This window comes from Populus euphratica, unplaced genomic scaffold (genome assembly GCF_000495115.2).
Source record: "Populus euphratica unplaced genomic scaffold, PopEup_1.0 scaffold42.1, whole genome shotgun sequence".
Taxonomy (NCBI): domain Eukaryota; kingdom Viridiplantae; phylum Streptophyta; class Magnoliopsida; order Malpighiales; family Salicaceae; genus Populus; species Populus euphratica.
This window is the reverse complement of record NW_011499903.1, coordinates 442,717-465,703: the sequence shown is the minus strand read 5'-3', so window position 1 is coordinate 465,703 and position 22,987 is coordinate 442,717. Positions and strand designations below refer to the sequence as shown.

At 35.3% G+C, this 22,987-nt stretch overlaps 3 protein-coding genes across 6 annotated transcripts; all 3 read left to right on the top strand.

The window, feature by feature from the left end:
* Positions 1-2,048: 2,048 nt before the first annotated feature.
* LOC105133109 (uncharacterized) lies at positions 2,049-8,794 on the top strand. Of its 2 annotated transcripts, XM_011036938.1 has the most exons (4): positions 2,049-2,384; positions 4,706-4,780; positions 5,427-8,082; positions 8,175-8,794. In XM_011036938.1, exons 3-4 carry the CDS (start codon positions 5,578-5,580, stop codon positions 8,466-8,468), a joined length of 2,799 nt encoding a protein of 932 aa, XP_011035240.1. In that variant the 5' UTR covers positions 2,049-2,384; positions 4,706-4,780; positions 5,427-5,577; the 3' UTR covers positions 8,469-8,794. The 2 variants fall into 2 exon arrangements, with proteins under 2 accessions (XP_011035240.1, XP_011035237.1); XM_011036935.1 differs by lacking the exon at positions 4,706-4,780.
* A 495-nt stretch (positions 8,795-9,289) lies between these two features.
* ATIPCS3 (Inositol phosphorylceramide synthase 3) lies at positions 9,290-15,700 on the top strand. 2 transcript variants are annotated; one of them, XM_011036934.1, is made up of 11 exons: positions 9,290-9,902; positions 9,993-10,082; positions 10,203-10,289; positions 10,371-10,439; positions 11,215-11,295; positions 12,328-12,399; positions 12,540-12,600; positions 12,713-12,815; positions 13,001-13,096; positions 13,178-13,224; positions 15,315-15,700. In XM_011036934.1, the coding sequence occupies exons 1-11, from the start codon at positions 9,870-9,872 to the stop codon at positions 15,392-15,394; spliced, it is 819 nt and encodes a 272-aa protein (XP_011035236.1). In that variant the 5' UTR covers positions 9,290-9,869; the 3' UTR covers positions 15,395-15,700. The 2 variants fall into 2 exon arrangements, with proteins under 2 accessions (XP_011035236.1, XP_011035235.1); XM_011036933.1 differs by lacking the exon at positions 15,315-15,700 and adding an exon at positions 13,599-14,156 and having other exon boundaries at positions 9,292-9,902.
* A 2,851-nt stretch (positions 15,701-18,551) lies between these two features.
* Positions 18,552-22,669, top strand: LOC105133107 (probable serine/threonine-protein kinase At5g41260). 2 transcript variants are annotated; one of them, XM_011036931.1, is made up of 10 exons: positions 18,552-19,092; positions 19,253-19,464; positions 19,567-19,702; positions 19,803-19,936; positions 20,024-20,129; positions 20,238-20,323; positions 20,585-20,773; positions 20,930-21,097; positions 21,629-21,742; positions 22,157-22,669. In XM_011036931.1, the coding sequence occupies exons 1-10, from the start codon at positions 19,011-19,013 to the stop codon at positions 22,397-22,399; spliced, it is 1,470 nt and encodes a 489-aa protein (XP_011035233.1). In that variant the 5' UTR covers positions 18,552-19,010; the 3' UTR covers positions 22,400-22,669. The 2 variants fall into 2 exon arrangements, with proteins under 2 accessions (XP_011035233.1, XP_011035234.1); XM_011036932.1 differs by having other exon boundaries at positions 18,565-19,092; positions 20,933-21,097.
* The last annotated feature ends 318 nt before the right edge of the window (positions 22,670-22,987 follow it).

Sequence of the window (22,987 nt, the reverse complement as noted above, 5' to 3'; positions counted from 1 at the left end):
ATAATTGGCAGCATGGATCGGGGTCTTTCATAGCTAATGCTCATGAGTTCTTTTGGTTTAAAGGTAATGCTATTAGTTGGCATAATGTGGTTTTGGAGCAGTAGTCATTACCAGCATATAATTTTATTTTATGGTTTGTTGTCTTAGGTAAGCTCAAAATAAAAGATTATCTTAGCTTTCTCTTTACTGGTCCTATTTGTGTCCTATGTAATCGAGAGGAGGAATCTTATGCTTACCTGTTCTTCAGCTATGATTGGTCTTTACTATTATGGAGTCGTATTAAGCAGTGACTTCAACTAAATCGTTCTATGTATTCCTTCTCTAGCGTGCTTAGAGGTCTTTCTTGAAGAAGTAAATGGTTGCACTAAAGAATAAAATGAGTTGCTCTTGCTCTCCTTCTGCACTTTAATTTGGAATGAAAAGAACAAACGTATAGTTGAGTATGTTTCCAAGACAGTTAATGTGGTCTTTCGCAAGTTTCAAGTTCAGTTCTTCATGGTTCTTCATTTATATGAGAATCGCTCTTCTTTTGCTATATGAATGCATGTCGATGTCTTGGCCATGCATGTTTTACGTGATGGTGCTTTGTTGTTGAGCCAACCTTTATGGTCTTTGGGTCTTTATCCTTTTATGTTTGCCTTTTGTATTGTGTGTAACTATGTTTTTTATGGTTCTTTATTTGGTTCCTAGTTGTTTTTAGTTTGTTAGGCTAGACACCACCCCTGGGTTTGGATTCCTACTCTAACTTTCTCTCGGTTTCTTTCTAGTTTTTTGTTTGTTTAGGGAGCTTGTTCCCTTTGTTTATTTTTATATTTTATATTCTAGTTTTCTATGGGTTCTAGAGTCGTAATTTTTTATTTTTTATATATTCTTACATTTGATAAAAAAGAAGAAGAGTATCACTCTCTATATGAAGATAAATTAAAGATATTAATTGTAAATATTACTTACAAAACTATGACCCGAACCTTTTCATAAATAAATATGATCTTTTAATATGAAATTTTTATGAAGATCAATTTAGTGTACATGTCATCTGATAAGTATTTACATATCAGTTCTATGTATCCCTTATATCTCAATTTATGAAAATAATCGTTTCACTTTATAAAAAAATAACATATATCAATTTCAACAACTCTAATTAATATCAAGTTTTAATAGAGCATGAACCAAGAACATCTAAGAACAATATTTTGCTGCAATAAGAATTTCATGATTATAACAACTTTATGATTTTCTATACAAAGTATTTTTTATTCCAATAACTTTATATTTATTCTAAATTTATTAATCAAATATTAAATTAATTAATAAAATATTTGATGAATATTAAAGATAAATAAACCTTTATTAGTAAATTCAATATATTTATATGAACAAAATCAATACTACATATAATCAATCAATTAATTACAAGACATATACACTAATAATTTTTTTATTTATCTGTAAAATAACTTTTATATTTTAAATATAACCTATTGATTTTTAATTTATTTGTAAAATATTCATGATATGTGTTTTTTTTTAATGTTTTTATTATAATATACAAGTCTATTATTTTTTTCTTTATATTTAGAGAATTCTTTTGTATCCTGGGAAGCTTCGTACCAAGATCTGTAAGCTTTCTTGATTTTCAATTAAAAAAATTATATTTCTGCTAAAAAAATAAAAAATAAAAAATAAAACTACAAACTACAAACTACAAATTTCCTCAATTTTTGTCAGAAAGCGGTCTCCTAAACAAGTTTAATAATAAGTGCTAGTGTAATAATTAACCTTTTTTAATCAAGTAATCATCCATGTCCAGAGCCCAATCCAATCATCGGAATGCACATGGACCCACACTGGGACCCGCCACCTCCCTCGCAAGATGCATCAAGCTTGAACATGTCATTTTTTAAGCATCAATTGAAAGAAGAAAAAACAAACAAATAAGGTATCAAGTGGGGACCACGAACATACCATCACCCGCCATGTTGACTGTGACCACCTGATCTCATCAACCCCTGCTTTCACCTTTTCTTGGCCGTCTGATGAAAATGATTTCCTCTCTCCCACCCTCACCCCCTTCTCTCTAACTACTCTTCACTTTGACTCTTAACAAACAAAAACAAACAAGTTCCAGCCAGAAAACACAATATCCCTCTCTAAAGAGCGCTCTCCCTGCCTTTCTGTACTTTTCATCAGTTTATAGCTTAGAAAAAAGATAAGGCATTGATTGTTTGCAGTATTTTCCCTTTTTCCCTCTCTATAACTGCTCTGATCTCTCTGTTAGGATCCTGGATCAAGCCAGCACCGACACGTATAGCTCTGTGTTAAAGAGGCTTATGGTGCTGTTAATGATATCTTATTGTTCAGCATTTCCACACCTGAACTGGGTACGTGCTATTTTCTTCGCGCGAGTGATAAATCTCCTGAAAGTTTATGACTTCCTGTTTGGTTTCCTAGAAACTTTAGTATATAATCCATATGTTTTCTTCGAAGTCTCAACATGTTGCTTGTTTTTTTAGTTCAAACTTTGCATCTTCAAGTTGAACTCGGAGGGAGAGTGTGAGAGATTAGGCAAGTTTCTAGTGCTTTTGACTAAGTTTAATCTAACTGTGCACTGTTTAATTCTTGTAAAGGTGAGTAAAAGAGAAAGAAAAGTGTTTCCTTTAAGTAAATCTGCCCCTACTTTTTCGTCAGTCTGAGAAATAATGAGGTCTTAGTGTTTAGGATTTTTGAAAACGAGTGCGCTTTGCATCTTGTTTAGCTGGGTATCTTCTCCTTTTACTCTAGTTGAAGCTGCAGGCCAGCCGGTTAGCTAAGATGATGACAAGTCGATCATACCTTATCGTAAAACGGGTTTCATGGGCCACCCAATTTTTGCATTCAGCAGTTCTCTGCTTCAATTTTTTGTTGCCTTGTTTTAATTGTCTTTTGTCTTCTTGCATCGAATTTCATCTTATGCCGTGTCTTGATTCAAGTTTCATGTTCGTTTTATCTGTACAAGTCATAATCTTGTGACAACTGGAGCAGCTAAAATGGTTTTGCAATGTTTTATGGACTTGGATAATCTATGTTTTATGCAGTAAAACTCTAGCATTTTTTTTTGATACAAGTGTGTAATTTTCTGTCCCCTTCTTCACTACAAGTAAGATTTTTACTTCATGCAAGATTTCCAAAATAGGCGCTATTCAAAATGCTATGGTTATGATTTATGGAATGCTCATGTGTCGGTATATTTAAGCTTTAACTAACAAAATTTTGATATTTACTAAAAAAACTTAAACATACACGGAGTCTATCTTGCTACGATCCAGATAAAAATAGAAAAAAATTAAAATATTGATACCAAGTTGAAAACAAAGAAAATATTAGACAATTTCTTCAACTAGATACTTTGAGTCACAATTTCTCGAATTGGTTTATTGTAAATTCTTATAAGTCAATAGGAAGCTCATATCATAAGCTTTAGTCTAAGATGCATATTGAATATTTTTTTGATAAGATGTAATAGAAGAAAAAAAAAAAAAAAACTCATCTCTTATGCTATATTGACCCATATCAAGGTTTTTAGAGTTTATGATGGTTTAAGAGTTCACTTATGAATTTCCCTTTTCTTAGTAAAATTATGAAATCAAACGATAAATTGTGTTTCTTTTCTTTTCTTTTCTTTTTAAAAAATAGTAATTAAAAATTTAAATTGTACATGCATCAAGAAATTAAAATGTATGATGTAGCTTTTTTTTTTAAATCATTATCTTTCGATTTTAATTTCAAGATAGAAATTTTCTAAATTCAATTTCAATTTCAATCAATAAAAAGAATTGATACCAAGTTGGAAAGAAATAAAAGGATATAAAAATTATACAAGATTTAGGTTTAACATTCGTATGGGTATTAGATCTATTAATATTTCTTTTCAAATACAAATAAATATAAAAGCTACAATAACACCCAATCGAGATTATGATAATATAATTAAATTACTAAACAATTAATTATATATGAATAATGAAATAACTAAAATTCTATCATCTCTGCAACATACGGCATGCTGCTAATGCCCATAAATACTCATCTTCTTCCTCTTAGGTAGAAAAAAGGAGGGCGCAAATCATGAGTCTTAGATGTGAACACCAAGGACGAGACCCGAGTAATTAATTATATTTGTTGATTATTGAGGCCATTTAAATATAAGGGGCACATGTAAGCAGGGTTTCCTTTTTTAAATTTCTTTCTTCCCTTTCCAATCAATCATTAAAGGATTTCAAAGACAAGTCTTGCATTGAAATCAGAAAAAAATCTCAATGTAAGTCATCCTGATAAGATCATGCTATGTTGTGTGGTTAATATCCTTTTCAGTTTATGGCACCAGTTGATTCGATTATAGTGTTTGAGGAAATACTGTTAAGTATAGGAGGGGAGAATTGACTGAGAAAAAAACTTCTAATTACCCACCGCAACACTCTAATGGATATCTCCCTTTAGCACCTTGCATTCAGGGATTATGTCATCTGCTTTATGATATGCTGTTTATTCCAATCTGTCATGTGCTCGGTCAGAATTCAGTCCCTGTTATTCTTGGAACTTAAAAGCTAGTATTTTAACCCTTCATGTTAAGATGATATTAGACTTCTAGCGGAAACATGGTAACTATTCATTTTTGTGCACAGTTAAGCATTGGTCTTTGAATCACTCTTGAATGTAAATGCAGTGATCAATCTGCTCAATCATGGGGGTGAAAAGAAGTTCATATAGGTTGCCTTATTCTTTTGCTCCCTTCATGGAGGTATTACCTTTAGTGAGTGTAAATTCCATTTTCCTACGGTATTGGTCTAGATATGATCTCTTTTGTGGATGAGAGATGCAGGATTTCTTGTTGGTTAGCAGCATGTTTCAGGAATTCTTGTTGGTTAACATGTGATGCAGGACTGCCAGTGGTTTAGGAAGAAATTTTAATGCTAATAGTCTTAGACAATTTGGTTAATTTTTTTTTATATATATAAATTAAGTCTATGTTTTGAATTTCCAATTGGGGTTTGGTTTTCTGCTCTCTGTTTCCTTCTGGTGCCTGTCTAGTTTGACATTCAAGATAGCTGTTATTGTTGGTTGTTCACAATCTGAGATTACCGGTATTTTGTTTATTCATTATTCAGTTCTTCATCAACGAGGTTCATATATCTATTCCTTTAGTAGCACGACTTCTTTGATAGACCAACTTATGGACAAAGAAAAAAGTCTCCATCTTTGTGAAATACTTTGGTTAACCACGGATGAAAACTGGAGTTAATATAATTATGTACAATTTCATAGAATTGCAATGTGCTGTTTCTTATAGTAGCAATAATAATAATAATAATGTTTTTAATATGCTTTTCGAGCCATGAATAGAACTTTGGGTGTGTTCTATGCTCATTTTTTGTTTTTATCTTCAGAGCGGCCAGTGTCTATGAATTAAGTGGAAGCATGCAACTGTAGAAGTACATCAGAGCCTTCTTGTTGAGAGACAGAAAAGGTGAAGTGGAAATATGTGTGGCCTGCTCTGCATTTGAGATAAGGCTGGCATCCAAATAAACTATATGGTCTATGGAAGACAACTTAAGACTGGAAAATAATTTCCGGAATGATCAATCATTAGGTACTGCTGAGAAGACTGTAATATCCCAAGCAAGGCTAAGCGTGAATGTGCAAGAGAAGCTGAAATTAGCAAAGCCTAATTTGTCACATACAGATATCCATCATGAAATTACAAAAAACGTAGATCATCTGCCTTCTAAACCTTTGAGAAATATTCTGAAGCAACACAGGACAGCAATTGAGGAAGAGGAGCTTGTCAAGTACATGTCCAAATTGCCAAGCTATCTGGAACGGGGACAAACCCGCCAAGACAAAGTTTTAAATGTTGGGGTCCTTGACTGGGGCCGGCTAGAAAAGTGGCAGTGCAGCCAGAAACAGATGCCAGCCAGAAATAGCAGGCATTCACTTTCAAGCTGCGGCTCATCCTCGCCTTTCTCAACAGAAGGATCATCTGTCTATTCCAGTGGAGGTCAGAGTTGCTCTCCTGGTAGTCAAAGGACACATCGCCCTTCACTACAATTTCATCTGATGTCATCTCCCAACAAAGGCAGTTCTCCTGTCAAATCACTCAAAGAAAGCATTGGAAAGTTTCAGGATGTCAAAGGTTCCCAGACTAGCACTGTGATAAAGCAAGCAAAGTTTATCAGAGCTGATCAGCCGTTTCCCAAATACCATCCAGAAATCAACCTTGACCGGTGCAAGAGAATAGATTCAAACCCCAAGATCAATCCAGAAAATGGATCTTTGCCTAATGGGTTAGATTATGAAGGGCAGCAGTTCATGAAGACAAAGACAAAGACAACCATAAAGCCTCCAGAGGATGAATTTATGAAGAGAGCAGGTAAATTGCAAGAACAGAAGGCATATGTTGCAGACCAAGATGTTGACCAAACAAATGAAAGATTAATTCTTCTTATACCAAGAGATTCCCCCCAAGGTTCTCATTCCGGAGTGCCCCATAAGTCAACAATGATGTTTGGTGAAAAGGAAGAAGAAGAAAATCGAAAGAGCTTTTCTGATGTGCCCGTGGAGATTTTCTTTCCAGCAGTCCATTCTGATGTCCCACATTCATGCCCGCTTCCATATGAAAATGGCAGACCCTTGGAGAAAAAATGGCACTCAGGTGAAATGAAGAATCTCAGTTTTTTGTCAGATTCTACTCAATCAGCGCCCCAACAAGCCAAACTAGGAATGGGTACATCCCGTGATACAATTTCGAAAGTAAAGAAACCAACTGTAATGCTGAGTGATTCAAGTTCAAAAGAGCCTTGTGTGGCAGATCAGAAAATGAACAGATTAGCTTCTGAAAAAGTAAGAAGCACATCACCATTTCGCAGACTTAGCATTGGTATGAGCAGGATAAGCAAAAGTTTCAGCTCCAAAGAGGGTTCATCTAAACCACAATTTAGCTCAACTTATAATTCTGCACAATCTGGTTCAGAGAGTGCTATGGCTTCCACGCACCAGGGAAATCAAAGTAGTGATGCGCAAAATGCTTCAAGCAGAGCACGGTCAAGCCCTTTGAGAAGGTTACTGGAGCCAATGCTGAAGCCAAAGGCAGCAAACTTCCATCACTCAGGAGAGAAATTGCAGAGAGGTTCTAAATCAACAGATACAGTCTGCAAATCATTCAATATTCAGTTAGATTGTATGCCTGGAACTGCACAGATTGAGGTAGTAAAATCCGATACCACCACTCCTGGCAAAATCAGTGTTAGTGATTCATTTAAGGACAAGAGGTACACATCGTCCCCATTTCAAGCCCTTCTCCGAGTTGCAGTTAAGAATGGCCAACCTATGTTCACGTTTGCAGTTGACAATGAACGTGACCTTCTTGCAGCCACAATTAAGAAATTGAGTGCATCGAGGGAGGATGACTACAGCTGCATTTACACATTCTTTTCCATTCAAGAAGTCAAGAAAAGGAATGGGAGGTGGACAAATCAAGGTGGCAAGGGCAAAGGTCACGATTATATACCTAATGTTGTTGCCCAGTTGAAGGTTTCTGGTTCTCAGTTTTCCAATTTGACTAGACAAAACTACATGGCACAATCTTTCGCGAGGGAGTTTGTTTTGTTTGCTATGGATCCGCATCAGGCAGAGCAACAAACCTTAGATTTTCAGCCCAACGATGAACTTGCTGCCATTGTTGTCAAGATTCCTGAAGTAATCAATAGAAGTACAATCAGAGATGGCAATCAGACTAATAAGTGCAATAATTATTCAGAGGCAAGATGTAATTCTACCTCGGGTAATGTACAGAATCAGCCTGTCCTTGGCAGTCAAAGCCTTATCAATACTACAGTCATACTTCCAAGTGGCATTCACAGCCTACCAAATAAAGGAGGACCTTCATCGTTGCTCCAGCGTTGGAGATCAGGTGGATCATGTGACTGTGGAGGTTGGGATTTGGGTTGCAAACTGAGGATTCTTGTCAACCACAATCAACTTACTAAGAAATTGAGTACAGCCAAAGCCTGTTCAGCAATCCACAAATTTGAGCTCGTCTCTCAGGTATGCTTACTATTGCTTAGACCAACTAATCGTTCCCCACACCTGTAATATTCAACTTACATCTCTTCCTCTTAATCCATATTTAATCACAGGGTGGAGAAGAAAACCAGCCTGTCTTCAGCATGGCCCCTTTCAAGGAGGGGATCTATTCAGTTGAGTTCAATACATCACTTTCGACTTTACAAGCGTTCGCTTTTTGTATAGCAGTTCTAGATGGTAAAAAACTATGCGAGATGTCAGAATCTAGCAACTTGTTTGAAGAAAAACCTTCTCTGGAAACAATACAGTCGCAAAATGATGGTTTAAGGGCTCCAAATGGAAGTGCAGGAGAGGTCCCTGCAAGATATGTCTCATATCCACCCCTTTCTCCGGTAGGAAGGGTCTAGTTTGAAGCCAAATCTTCCCTGTAATTAGACACGTCTGGTATAGATAAATACATTTTCAGTCGGCTGGGTGAGCAATGGTTGAAACTGGATTGAAGTTTTTGCACAAGTGGCTAAAATTAAATGAAAAAATAAGCATATATTAAGCAAGGCTTCTGAGATAGTAGCAGGAAAGTAACCTAGAAACCTGAGAACATGCATGTTATTTTGTATTGGTTTTGGCATGGTTCTTTCGACAAGAGAACCGGTATTAACTGTACTTAGAGCAACACGATCTTCATCATCAATGCAAGTGTGCATAATATTATCAAATGCTATTTTTGCCCTCAGTAGTTGTCAATTTTTTGTTTAAAAAATTCTGCTGTGAATATTATTCAGTATCCATTCATGTTAACTCAACTTTAATTAAAATTGAGACTGAGTCAACATCAGCTAAATAAAGAGCTGGGAAAATTATCAGCCATGGAACTGTAATTTTGTTAACCATTCACGACCGAAGTGCAAGATCTGGGTGGTAAAACACCATTGGAGCATCCTCTGGCCTCTGGTAAATGGTCCCAGTCCAGGATTTTGGATGTTGACATCAACATCGCTTTTCAACTTTCATGCCAGGAGACTGATAATGACTCTCTAGTCGTTTTTTCTTTCTTTATTCCAGTCGGAAATTGCAAATGGAAAGATTATTTTACTTGAGTTCTTGACTCCACGTTACACGCACACAGCTCAGAAGTAGTTTTTTTTAAACATTTTCCAATATTAATATATTAAAATGATTTAAAAATATTTAAAGTTTTTGTTAAATCACAATGTAAATGTTAAACGGGCCTAAATCTATTGGTTAGTCTTTTAAATAACCAATCACATTGTAGCACAGGAGATTAAGGATTGAATCTTACACGAAAGTGAAGCAGTGAAGAATCTTTCATAAGTAAGAACAAGCATATAATAAATAACCTGTTTAATTTATAAGTAGGGTTAGGGGTCCATGACTATCCAAGTATCCATGATCCCGTATTTAACTTGCATTGGAGATTCCAATATCCTCGACACCAATTCTTGACAGTTTTTTGTTTTCTAATAAAAATTTTATTGGGTATTAATTATTTTTGCTGATTCTACTAAAATTTTCTCCAACTCAAAACTCTCTCCTCCCTCCAACCAGAAAAAAAAAAAAATCGAAATTTAAAAACTTTTTAGAAGATTTGATTAAGATTAAGATTCCCAATTATCCTTAGTCCCCAACCACAAAATCTCAAATCCTGCTTCTCTCTTGAAATCACCAAAGAAAAACAAAAACAAAAAAAAGGAAAGAGAAACCAATTCAAATTTTGCTTTCTGTCTTTTATTTATGCGAATTATCATTGATTAATGTTAAATGTCAAACAATAACCTCGGATTCTCAAAATGCCCTTTTACATTGCTCGCCAGGCTCCTAAGGTTTCTATCTTGACTCTCCACCCCTGCTCTTTTTTTACTATTTAATTATTTTTGTTTCTATTGATTGTTGTTTGATTTTATCAAGTGCAGCTCTGGAGAAAGATTTGCGCAGAAACGACAATAGAGATTTCGCTTGTTGCAGAGAATAGGAAGCTGCTTCTTGCTGGAATTGTTTTTCAGGTTCCCTCTTTCTTAATCACTGTTGATTATTACGTTAATCTCTTTGTTTTATCCAATTTTTGATGTTAAATAGGTTCTTATGTGATGATGTTAATGAATATTCTTTTATTTATCTTACAGTACATACATGGATTAGCTGCTCATGGAATTCATTACTTACATAGGCCAGGACCGACACTTCAGGATGCTGGCTTTTTTCTTCTTCCGGTGAGAAATATCAGTTTTCGGAATACATTGTTATTTGTGAAATGGAACAGCATTTTATGTTCCTTTTCTGTTTTGTTTCAGGAACTTGGCCAGGACAGAGCTTATGTCAGTGAAACCTCATTCACCTTCATCTTTGCTTCTTTTGTGTTGGTGAGGTTTTTCTTCATGTTATTACTTGTCGATTTTCTTTGTTACTTTACATATTCTGGGATTTTCTCGTGTAATCTAACAGATGGTTTTCAGACTGTTTTACCATTGTAATGGTTGCTGATGATGTTTTTCAATAATGTTGGCGGACCTTTTTTTTTTTTAGTGTTTCCTTACTTTTGGCATTTGTTTAATGTTCTGCTTTGTCTTTTCACTTTAATGTGGTTTATGGAAGATTCATGAATGCAACTTTTGCCGCAGCTGATGGCATGTATATCAAATTTCATAGAATACTTTGTAGAGTAGGCAAGGAAGATATATTTTGGAAGGTGATGTTATTTTGTTTGCACAATACTGTGAAATTTCCCACTTAGTTTACTCTTGCACAAATGTATGGATCACTTCTTTTCAACGCTGGAAGAAGTATTCAACCAGATACATGCAGTTTCAGACTTAAAATGTCTAAGACTAGAATGATAGTGATGATCACAACTCTCGAAGGAAACTATTTTGTTGAGGAATTACATAGACAGTTTTAAAAATAATACAGACTTTGATGACTCAAATTGGTATGTCATTTGATGTTAGCATGTTATTATTCTTTATCCGAAGTAGTTATTCTATAAAACCTTAGAGAAGTGGAATGTTTTTCAAGCCTTTTCTCTTTGATTTAATCATTCCTCATGCTATGGAGTTTCAGTAGCTAATCATCTGTGGCCAGACTTCTATTCTTAATTAAATTTGATCCTGGTTCTAACAGGAGTTAGTTTTGTTGCAGTGGACCATCCATCCCTTCGTTTTCCAGAACAAGAAAATCTATACAGTTCTGATATGGTGCAGGGTCCTTGCCTATTTAGTGGTAAGTGTTTTTTTTTTTTGGTTTTGTTGTTTATACGAAGTCCTTCTATTGCCAGAAATGAGGCCTGAACTTGAATTTGTTGGAAACAAGTAATTGTTATTCTGTCTGCCTGAAGGGCAAGAAATAATAAAAAAAACATTGAACGAATAATTGGAAAAAAAGCCATTATCCATTGATGTTCCCACCATAGTAGGTCCTAGGAGAGATACTTATTAATAATCCTGCTGTCTGAAGTCAAAATTGGCTTTGTAAGATTTTTATTTCCAATGGGTTCTTATGAATCTATAACTTACCTTGTCTAGCAAAACTCAATCCAGACACAAGCACCAGTTGTTTAGGGGCGTTTATATTACTTAAGCAGCCACACACTGTATGGGAACAGGTGGGCAAGCCCATGCTACTGAACATTGGGCAAGGTCTATATTGGAAAACACTTAAACAAGCCCAAAACATCTCCGCAAACAATAGAAGAAAACAATTTACCCTCTGAAATTCTTCTTGGGATTGTTAAGTGACTGATAGCTCTTGTCAGGATCTATCAAAATGCCAATGACCTCTACTCTCAAAAAAATGGAAAACATATATTATTTACCTATCTTCCAGTTCAGCTTAGTTCTGCTCCAGATTTTGTTTATCTCTACCACAATAACTGACTTCTAAGATGTCTCAATATTTTCGACCTGTATTTTCTTCATCTTCTCCGTAGCGTTTCTTTCCTGCACGTAGCGACATTGAAACTAGTTATGGGCGCTGTTCATCTTGTAGCGTAACTTGCTATGGATACTTCTCAGGATGCTCTTTCACTGTTCTGCATGTCCTGAAAAGAGAACCAAAATGCTACACATTTTTCACTGATAGAAGCAGATGGCTTCTTTGCTGATGAAATTAGTTTTGTCATTTATATCATTGTACATTATTCACCACACTGGCTATATGATTATATAATTGGATGGAGCGATGGACATAATATTAGTTTCTGTTGTTGTCCTATCACTCTTACAACATTCAGTATTTTTTCTGTACTTCAATTAGGCTTGCCAGATTCTTCGTATATTCACATTCTATTCGACTCATCTTCCTGGTCCAAACTACCATTGCCATGAGGTAAATTTTTGAAACTCCATACTATTTGCAACAAGGTTCTTTAATTTCAGGACTTGTGGCACTATCCTTTAATGAAAGTTCAATTACAATTGTTGTAATTGTAGCATCTCTTTACAATCAGGTACAACTTTCTCTTTCAGGGCTCAAAACTTTCCAGGCTGCCCCATCCAAAAAGTGCAATTGAATTGCTTGTGATCAACTGTAAGTTTTGAAATATCCAACTGTTTTTTGTTATTATTTTTATTGCACCAGATCATCAGTTTAATTTACATGATAGCATCTTGTTGCTTATTTAACTCACAATAATTTGCAGTTTCCAGAGGGGTTAATTATGGCTGTGGTGATTTGATTTTTTCATCGCACATGATATTTACCATAGTTTTTGTGCGTACATTCCACAAATATGGCACGAATAGGTAAATACCGTTCTCATCCTTGATGGGTTATTACTTTTGTTTCTCTTAAATACAAAGAGGCAATGGGGCCAGGACAAGTGTTTGTATGAATTGGACATATGGTACTTTTCTTGGCTGTTTGGCATTCTGCTGTATAGAAAGACTGGTTTTCACTTTTGGTGGTAATACTTGGCCCATACCTGCAGGTGCATTAAGCAGCTTGCTTGGTTACTTGCAGTGGTTCAGAGCTTTCTTATTGTTGCATCTCACAAACATTACACGGTTGACGTTGTTGTTGCATGGTGAAAGGACTCAACCTTCTTCTGAATTTAATTCCCAAGGAACTTTTTCTGATAAATTTGGATTGTTTAATACTTCCGCAGGTATACTGTAAATTTGGTTACATTTTTTATTGACAAGAAACTGCCGGGTGAGTTTTTCATATTGCTTTCTTTCCCATAATAACTTACTTCTCACGTTACTATATTTCATGAAAGAGATTTCAAGGGAAGAATCTCTTTGGAGTGTGTTACAATTATTAGATTTTAATATGAAGGTGAGACTCTAACTAGAGACTTTACTTCTCTCTTACTTATCTTATGCAAGAGCACCATTGAGCTACGTGCTCATTGGCTAGAGTCTCTTTGGAGGTAATTGATACATTGTCAGAGGAAAAGAGTTGACTTGTGCATTATTCATCATCCAAAGTGTTTCTTGGATGGAGTGTTTATATTTGAGTGGCGAGTTAGATTGTAATTTATTTAAAAAATGTGAAATGAGGGACACCAATTATCTTCATTCCAGATTTACCTGAGCGGCCCACTGGACTAACATCTCTGCCACTGCTACCTCAGAGTAGAGACTGGGATAGCAAAAACAAAGAAGAGCACCAGATACTACTAACTGGGGTAACTGTTGAGACTGCGGGTTGATTAACGTGAGTGATGCTAATCAATATGACAGTTTTACCTTGGCAGTGACAATCTTTAGGCAATTTGATTTAAGTGCTTACCAAATGGAGAGCAGAAATGGATTTTACTCATGAGATTGAAGCTAGGAGCATGGATGGCGGTTAATTGTACATAAATGTCAGCACTAGCTGAAGATAGCTCTGCTGACGCTACCGCATTGAATATGTGCCTAAAATTTATGTTTGGAATAACTAGTCCTCAGTTTAGTTGGCAAGATAGTCAAACCTCAGTAGCTTTATTCTATGGAGAAATGGAATGAAATGCTTAGTTTTCTCATATCCTGCATACTTTCTCTGTATTATTATCGCATTCTTTTCTTTTGTTTGTGGAATTGTTACAAGTACAGCTGCCTGTTTACATCAGAGAGAGGGAGAAAGCTCTGTACCTGGTACAACTTGTCATGTTTAACCAAGAATGCTCAATGACAATTTTTGGTCCACAAAAATCTTTCATGAAGCATGAAAGATAAGAGGGACCGCGTTCATGTTGATGGTTTGTCTTAGAGAGCAAATGGCCTTGAATTTTTTAAGAATACAGTAACAAGTGGAGGCACCATGTGCTCTACCTTTTCAGATAATTGGGCTTGGCGTGAGCCAATGATGCAATATAATAATGTTCCTTGTCCGTGTCCCACGAGTGCAACCGCCCTCTAGATTAAACTTCTTTTTCTTTGCTCTGTTTTCATGGGAGGTTGAAATGTAACGTTGGAGGGATAACTTGTTATGTGACATGCCTGGCATGGTTGGCCTGCCTGTCAAAGGCTCTTATTCTTAAGTACTAACATATGGCTTCAGCTCGATAGTCGACAAAATAATACAACAGAACCTCCGTCGTGTATGTTTCGGGAAGTAGTCTCGAGCAATTCATTAAAAACAATTAAGCATGGCAAGCAGTTAAGGAAAGATAAGGTCATGCTTTGTGCTAGTCAGAGTAAGTAAGATGCCTGTTATAGCTTTCGTTGAACATGCGAGAGTGGTCCATGAAGTATTGGGATTTTAATGTTGTATATTGTTGTGGTACAGACAATCATGAGAGTAGCCGAGTAGGGGAGAGGGGAGGAAAAGAGAACTTGAAAAAACAGAGGAAGTGATCTCTGCCCTCATGCTACCCAAATCCTTGAACTTCCTTACTGGTCTGTTTTAAAGTTCCCAAACAGATCCATTGCAGAATCCTCAGTGTCTGTGCTAAAATCTTAGTTAAAGCAACATGTTAAAAGCGAAGGAATACTAAATTACGTGTTCTTGCACAGCCAGTATTGCTTTATCCATGTGGGCTCACTCGCAAGTGTTTGTGGGGGTGGAGGCCACAGTGCGTGTGTGTTCTTGCATTGACTGAACGCTGGCAAATAGGTCCACGTTGAGTCATTTGAGCTGGAAAATGAAGTTAGGCAAGAAGAATCTGACCTTATATTGGTGATTTGATGCATGTCTCGCCAAAGACCTCCATAATTCCGTAGCTTAATTTATCACGCAATCTTTGGACCCTGTTCTTTCGAACCAATAAAGTCTGCCGTCGTGTTATAAAATACCAAGAGCATTTTCATTGTCAGGTTGGCACAGCAAGGAGTCTAACTGGGAACAGAATGCGAGCCTTGATGTGGCTGCTGCTACTTCAGATCTTCTATTATGAGATCCTATCTGATGCTGTTTGCTTTGTAGTAGACATTTTGGTTTGTTTCCCTTGAAATTCAAGCATGGCGAGAAAAGTGTCAAGATTTTAGGAGCTTTGCTTGCAGTATTGAAGCACAAGTAGGGAATTTTTCTTAGCAGAGGACACCATGATTTGGTCTTCGGCACCATCGAATTGTTTAAGCCAGAATAACAAGTTCTAAGCTCAGCTTGCTGGCAAAAATGGGCGCAAGTATTGAAAGCACGAAGTCATAGTTATCTCTAATTTGTTGTCTAAATAAATGGCTTATTTTGGTAATCTTCTTGACTTCTGGTGCGGTGATAGCTGTTGTTTTTGCTGTTGCTGTTGCTTTTAATATTTATATAGTAAAAATTGCGGTTAAAAGTGCTGTCCAGTTATAATTGAAGGCGATCAATTGATTCAATTACAAAAACATCAAATCAAAATGATTATTCTATTTAAAAATTTATTTTTTTAAATTTTTTTTCTATATTATATATATATATATATATATATAAATTTATTTTTAACATTAACACATCATAATGATATATATATAAAAATATATTTTTTAAAATGTTTTTCTAATTTATATATATATAAATTTATTTTTAACATTAACACATCATAATGATATAAAAAAATAATTTTAAATTAAAAAATTTAAATCTTTTTAAAAATATAACTGAACATAATTACATATAGAACATGTAATAAAAATATACAATAAAATTAGTTTTATTTAAAAAAAATTATCATAATTTTGTATATTAATGTGTGTGTAAAATAAAATAAACCTAATTGTGACACGACAGTAAAATTTAATCTTGATTGGCATGAAAATGAAAATGTAAATTAATTTCTTTTTTAATAAAACATGATAACGTAAATGAAAATACAAAGAATGTGTTTTTAACATCCTCACGTGAAAAAAAAATTTAATAGTATTTGATGTAGTGATAATAACTTTTTTAAAAATATTTTTTATTTAAAAATATATTAAAATAAATTTTATTTTATTTTTAAAATTTTATTTTTAATATTGACACACCAAAATAATAAAAAATAAAAAAATAATTTAAAATAAAAAAATAAAATATTTTCAAATAAGTGGTGCCACGCAAAAACAAACACAAATCTTACTCTGGATTGCTTGAATACTATATAAGCTAAATCGAATATACTTTTATCTTCAAATTAAAAGAAATAATTAAGGAATAATAGCATTAGCATCAGGATATGGATAGCATTACTTCCATTTATCAATTTATTTATTTCTCTTCCTGTTTTACTCTCCTTGATTATTTCATTTATGGGAATGTGTCAATATACGTTACAAAGAGAATCAATCATTACGCAAAACAAATACTGGGATTTTAGATTTAGATTTACTAGGAATCATCATTTGCCAAGGTGGGACGAGGGCTCTCCGCGATCTCCCTCGGCGGTCCAGTGTAGATTTAGATTTACTAGGAATCATCATTTGCCAAGGTGGGACGAGGGCTCTCGCGATCTCCCTCGGCGGTACACTGGCGGAACACTCCGACCCTCAGCAAGGACATGTCCCACGCGTTTATACTTGACCAAAAGTTCAAGGGGTGATTGGATAAGATAGAGAGAAAAGTAGGCCGGAATTACCATCAATTATAGGGAACCCACAGGCCATTTATGAGGGTCGAATCTTGAAAGATACACTACCCCTTCGGCACTCGCTGACCATGATGTTCACGCACTGTGGCCTAAAGTGTAAAGCCCTTTTTTCCCTGAAATTCATACCTGTAATCATCAAGGCTACGCTTCATATTGAGCACATAATTATTAGGAAAGAAGAGGACAGCATCAAAATCTATCCAAGAAAAAATCCTTATCAAAATGATTACTCGAACAGTTGCACAGGGTTCTGAACCTGAGGTGGCCTGCCGCCGTGTGTGCTCGGAAGAGGAGGGAGAAAACTCCAATTTCGATAAATTCTTACTTGCTCGGAAAGAAAAGAGAGTAAAATATGTTTTGAATTAAATGCACATGATAGTAATTTCCTCGTTTTTTATATATTTATTTTCACGAATTAATAATAATAAAAATTATACCCTCGAGTTACTTTTTTTAAGTAACTTGAGGGTGCTTATATATATATTGAGTGACACAGTAATTAATGCACCATTTAACCTTGCTTAAACCGTAGCTAATATAGCTCACACTTTACATGGAAAATAAATAAATATGCATCGCAACTGCCCAGTTGAATCTCCTTTCCTTTGACTTTGACCACCACCCAGCATCACACGCCACGCCACGCCACGATATCACTACAGTGATTCAAATCATTCCGCGATTAATCTCCACTCTCTTCTGCCGATAAATTCATTCCTGAAAAACTCGCATCTTCAAGAATAACCAGCAACGTTGTTATTATATTAATTTGTTTGGTGGTGGGTGGTTTTTATATATTAAAAGTTTTTTAAATTGTTTTTTTTTTAATATTAAATCAATTTTTTAATTTTTTTATGTGTTAATGTAAGAAGTTAAAATATTATTTTAGTATATTTTTAATAGAAAAACATCTATGAAAATAACCATATACAACATATCAAACACACATATTATATTTGATAAAGTTTTTTTTAGTTTTATAATATAATTTTCTTAAAATAAAAAAATTATGAGTTAATTGAAATTAAATTTTTTAAAGAAGAAAATTCATAATATTTCATTTACAGTGGCATAAAACTTTATGAAAACTGGTTTTATATTTAAACTCAATAAATCTCAAAATCAAATATACCTTGTTGAGTTTCCATTTGACAGATTTAAAAAACCATACACACACACACACACACACATATACATTTCATTCCTTTTAGGTTATTTTTATTTAGGGTTTCCAAATAAAAAGAATAAGCACATAAAAGACAAATTTATATCTGTCTAAAAAAGGTAAAGATAAATATATTTGTTATTAATATAATTTTGTAATAATTTTTTTAAAATAAAAATCACAAAAAAACATATGCCTTTTATTTCCACTATCTCCGCGACTTTACAGTAACCAAACGCGGCATTCATTTCACAGCAAATTGCACCCATAAAGTTGATTTGCCGCGCAGGTATCCTGCCACCCTGCATTAAGTGTACTTCACGCGCTCCAGTTGAGAGTGGCGTTGGATTCTGATTGGCTACACCTGTGAAAAAACTGGAGAATCTAGGAATAAGAAAGGGAAATGGAAAGAAATAATGAAGTGAAAAGATGCAGAGAGTGAGAGTGAAACAGCCTTGGATCCTGAAAAAGTTTGTTTTCTTTTTCTCTCACTTTCTTGCTTCCCAAACAACACCCTTCCATTCTCTCTCTTCCACTCCCCTAGAAAGTGCTCTGTGTATGTGTGTATATATATGCAAGAATTAAGAAAGGGAGGCATGGTACTAGACTGAACACTCCTCCTCAAGCTTTATGCTTTCGTGGCTAGTCCATTGATAAAAAAAAAAGAGAGAAACACAGAATACTGAAAATATATGAGTACTAAAAAGTAAAACTTCTCTGTTTTTACTTTTGTTTTTGTCTTGGGTTTTCAAGATTTATTAAAAGAAGAAACAGAAGTGGTATAGATCATAGGAGGAGGCAATGGGAGCTAGGTGCTCCAAATTATCACTCTGTTGGTGGCCTTCCCATCTCAAATCAAATCTCAACTATTCCTCTGATCTTGGTAATCTAACTTACTTTTACTGCCACCGGCAGTACTATTTCATCTTCCTTCATTTTCTCACTGCATTCTCCCTTTTTTTTCCCTCAGTGATTAGGGTTTAATCTATTTCTCTTTCTGGTTTTTGGGCTTTAATAAATAATACATAAACTTGTGTGTTTAGAGAATGGGGAGTTATTGCCTGGTGGGTTTAGAGAGTACAGTTTTGAGCAGCTAAGAGCTGCCACGTCAGGGTTCAATTCGGACAACATCGTATCAGAACACGGAGAGAAAGCCCCGAATGTAGTTTACAGAGGAAAGCTTCAAGAAGATGATCGCTGGATTGCTGTTAAACGCTTTAACAAGTCTGCTTGGCCTGATTCTCGCCAATTCCTTGTTCGTAATTTCAATTTTTTTTCCATTATTCTTTTAATGTTAATCTTGCTCTCAGTTTTAAGCTTTTTGTGACTTTGCTGCGGTCGGATTTTTATTATATAGGAGGAGGCTAGAGCAGTGGGGCAATTAAGGAATGAAAGATTGGCCAATTTGATTGGGTGTTGCTGTGAAGGAGAGGAGAGGTTACTTGTTGCTGAGTTTATGCCTAATGAGACTCTCTCTAAGCATCTTTTTCATTGTAAGGCCAGCTTTACTCTTCATCCTTAATTTTTTTTTGAAAATAGTTAAGCATTAGTTGGAATTAATGATAATGTGTTAAAAAATGAATTTGGGTTCAGGGGAGAATCAGCCGATGAAATGGGCTATGAGGTTGAGAGTGGCTCTTTATTTAGCTCAAGCTTTGGAGTACTGTAGTAGTAAAGGAAGGGCCTTGTACCATGACTTTAATGCATATAGAATTTTGTTTGACCAGGTGCGTCCTATATTTTATCTCTCTTATATAAAAGCCAGCTTTCTTGATTTCATGATCTGCATCTTAAATTGAGTTAGCACTTGTCAGGATAGTAACCCGAGGCTCTCCTGCTTTGGCCTGATGAAGAACAGTAGAGATGGAAAGAGCTACAGTACGAATTTGGCATTCACCCCTGCCGAGTGCTTGAGAACTGGTAATAAGTGAAGCTGGTGTGTTTGCTTGCTTGGATTTGTATGAATTGGGTGCCAATATTGTCAATATACTATTGATTGAGCTTAATGTAGATGTCTATGTATGGCAGGAAGAGTGACACCGGAGAGCGTGGTTTATAGCTTTGGCACCCTATTACTTGATCTTCTCAGTGGAAAACATATCCCTCCAAGCCATGTAATATATATTCTTTTTGAACTAATAACTTTTTGAGGTTGAATTTCCATATGGATTTCTCCTAGCATTTCTAAATGATATTTAGTTGCTCTGAAATTATTTTGTTTTTCAATTTATCTTGAATTGAGGTCAGAATTTTCATAGTAAACAATCAGCTTTTAATACTTGAAATTTGGATTGTATGGTGCCTGATCATTTCTGCAATTCAGATAAAATTTTGACCTAAATACTGCCTTTTCCCTTCACTTGCTTCTTTGGCAGGCACTTGACCTTATACGTGGAAAAAATTTTCTGATGCTGATGGACTCTTGTTTGGAGGGTCATTTTTCAAACGATGATGGAACTGAACTTGTGCGTTTAGCTTCCCGTTGCTTACAGTATGAAGCTCGTGAGAGGCCCAATGCAAAATCTCTTGTCACTGCTCTCACTCCTCTTCAAAAAGATACTCAGGTGTGTCATTTATTCCTATGCCAGGCAATGCACTCATGTATGAGCCATTTCGTTGGTATTTTTATAGTGATGCGCTTTCAGTTAAAGTTTTCATCATGTAAATTAAAATGGTGCATTTGTTTAATATATTATATCATCTCAGTTACCGGTATTTAGCAGGTTCCATCCTATATTTTGATGGGTATTCCACATGGAACTGAATCCCCAAAGCAAACAATGTCATTGACACCTCTAGGGGAAGCTTGCTCAAGACTGGATCTTACTGCAATACATGAAATGCTGGAAAAGGTGGGATACAATGATGATGAGGGAATTGCAAATGAGGTTGGTATCTAGTGCATATTTTGTTTGATTTTTGACTAAAAGCTTTGCCTGAGTTGAACAATGCTGTTAATGTCTCTGGGTTGTCTGATGGTTTGATTTACATATTGATATCCATTGTTTCTTTTATTTCCATCATTTTTCAGTCAGCAGAGATTACCATTTCTCATCCAGTCATACGAGTTTGTTCCAATATTTCATCTCATTCCTTGTTCACAATTGACATGTCAAATATTGTAACTCAGAATTTGGAAGTGCTTTTTATTGATCATTGTAAACTGCTAGAAACTATGAAAAGTATCAGACTCCTTTGGCAAATAAAAGTCTACCTGCAAATACGAGGGATAACCCTTCCAAAACAAATAATAATCATTTTCTTCCATGCTGAAAGTTTCATTTTACAACATGATAAGAAACAGAAAAGTACTTTGATTACCCTTTTCAATTATTAACATGTTAACAAAGTTGACTTGTTATTTTATTTTTGTACCTTTACTTCACGCTGAGTGTAATTGAATTTTTTTTGCCTTGTAGCTTTCCTTCCAAATGTGGACAGATCAGATACAGGAAACGCTGAATTGTAAGAAACGTGGTGATGCTGCTTTTCGAGCGAAAGATTTTAACACTGCCATTGATTGTTATACTCAAGTAAGTCATATTAATTGACAACTGCAGAGACATTTCTGATATAGGCCGTGACATGGTAAAATGTATGGTTGCTGCACATTTTTACTGTTATGTGATATGGAAGAGATAGGTAAAGGGATAGGATATGCTCTTCTACATTTGGAATAATTTAATGAAATAATTGGCTGTCCTACAACTCTATAACAGAAGAAGCGAGGCCTGTACTTTACAAGAAAGGAAACACTATTATAAAGATGCTGTTTTTATATTGAAGCAAACTTTGTTTCATAACTCTATCAGCATTTCAAATAGCTTCACCTTGCCATGGATTAAAATATTACCATTAGTTTAGTTATTGATTTGATGGAAAGTCATAGAACGTACTTACAATTTTACCTAATTGCAGGATATAACTTTCCTTTTCTGGTTGTGTAGTTTATCGATGGCGGGACCATGGTATCTCCGACTGTATTTGCTAGACGCTGTTTGTGCTACTTGGTAAGTGACTTGCCACAACAAGCTCTTGGAGATGCTATGCAAGCTCAAGCAGTTTCTCCCGAGTGGCCCACTGCCTTCTATCTTCAAGCCGCTTCCCTCTTTAGCCTTGGGATGGACACTGATGCACAGGAAACTCTAAAAGATGGCTCATCTTTAGAAGCAAAAAATCATGGAAACTGAAAATGTATAGCCTTTCGTATTTATTTTTTCCTTTTAAACTTGCGAACTCCATGTATTCATCTCTATTTGTTTCCTTTTGCGCTTGAATTACTGCAGCACCACAGGGGTTAACTGTATTATTTATATGCTTGGTGTACTTGTCATTATCATTTTGATCAGAACTCCAAGACCTTAACTATATGGGAACGTGTTGTTTGTATTTGGATTAATAATGCATCCACCACAAGCGGAAACAAAATTAGCTTGTGTTTGGTGATGCAATTCCAAGCACATCTCAGTTGAAAAAACATCAAAATGACAAGCCTTTTATGACTACATGAACGTCTTTCTTAGGAAACCAGAGTCGCCATCGAACAACAAATTTTGAGTGAAATGAATTGGAAAGCTGGAATTTAGACGGGTGCCCGTTTTATGGATCACTCGGACAGATAATCTGAACTCAGCTGATTAGTGACCTCCTGGTGCGACTTGACTCTGGATAGCCTGGTTTAACATCAAAGTCGCACGGATAAAATGACTTCTCGGTAGCTCCGAACGGAAAAAGAACGTCGACACGTGCCTGAGAAACTTGGCTGCACTAATGGCAAC

Bases quoted from the DNA above. Each gene is read 5' to 3' on its own strand.
- LOC105133109 (XM_011036935.1), top strand. From the start codon at position 5,578: ATGGAAGACAACTTAAGACTGGAAAATAATTTCCGGAATGATCAATCA. The intron at 8,083-8,174 runs GTATGCTTACTA...ATTTAATCACAG, and splicing joins AATTTGAGCTCGTCTCTCAG to GGTGGAGAAGAAAACCAGCC.
- ATIPCS3 (XM_011036933.1), top strand. From the start codon at position 9,870: ATGCCCTTTTACATTGCTCGCCAGGCTCCTAAG. The intron at 12,400-12,539 runs GTAAATTTTTGA...TTTCTCTTTCAG, and splicing joins CAAACTACCATTGCCATGAG to GGCTCAAAACTTTCCAGGCT. The intron at 13,097-13,177 runs GTGAAAGGACTC...ATACTTCCGCAG, and splicing joins GTTGACGTTGTTGTTGCATG to GTATACTGTAAATTTGGTTA.
- LOC105133107 (XM_011036931.1), top strand. From the start codon at position 19,011: ATGGGAGCTAGGTGCTCCAAATTATCACTCTGTTGGTGGCCTTCCCAT. The intron at 20,130-20,237 runs GTAATAAGTGAA...TATGTATGGCAG, and splicing joins TGCCGAGTGCTTGAGAACTG to GAAGAGTGACACCGGAGAGC. The intron at 20,774-20,929 runs GTGTGTCATTTA...ACCGGTATTTAG, and splicing joins CTCTTCAAAAAGATACTCAG to CAGGTTCCATCCTATATTTT.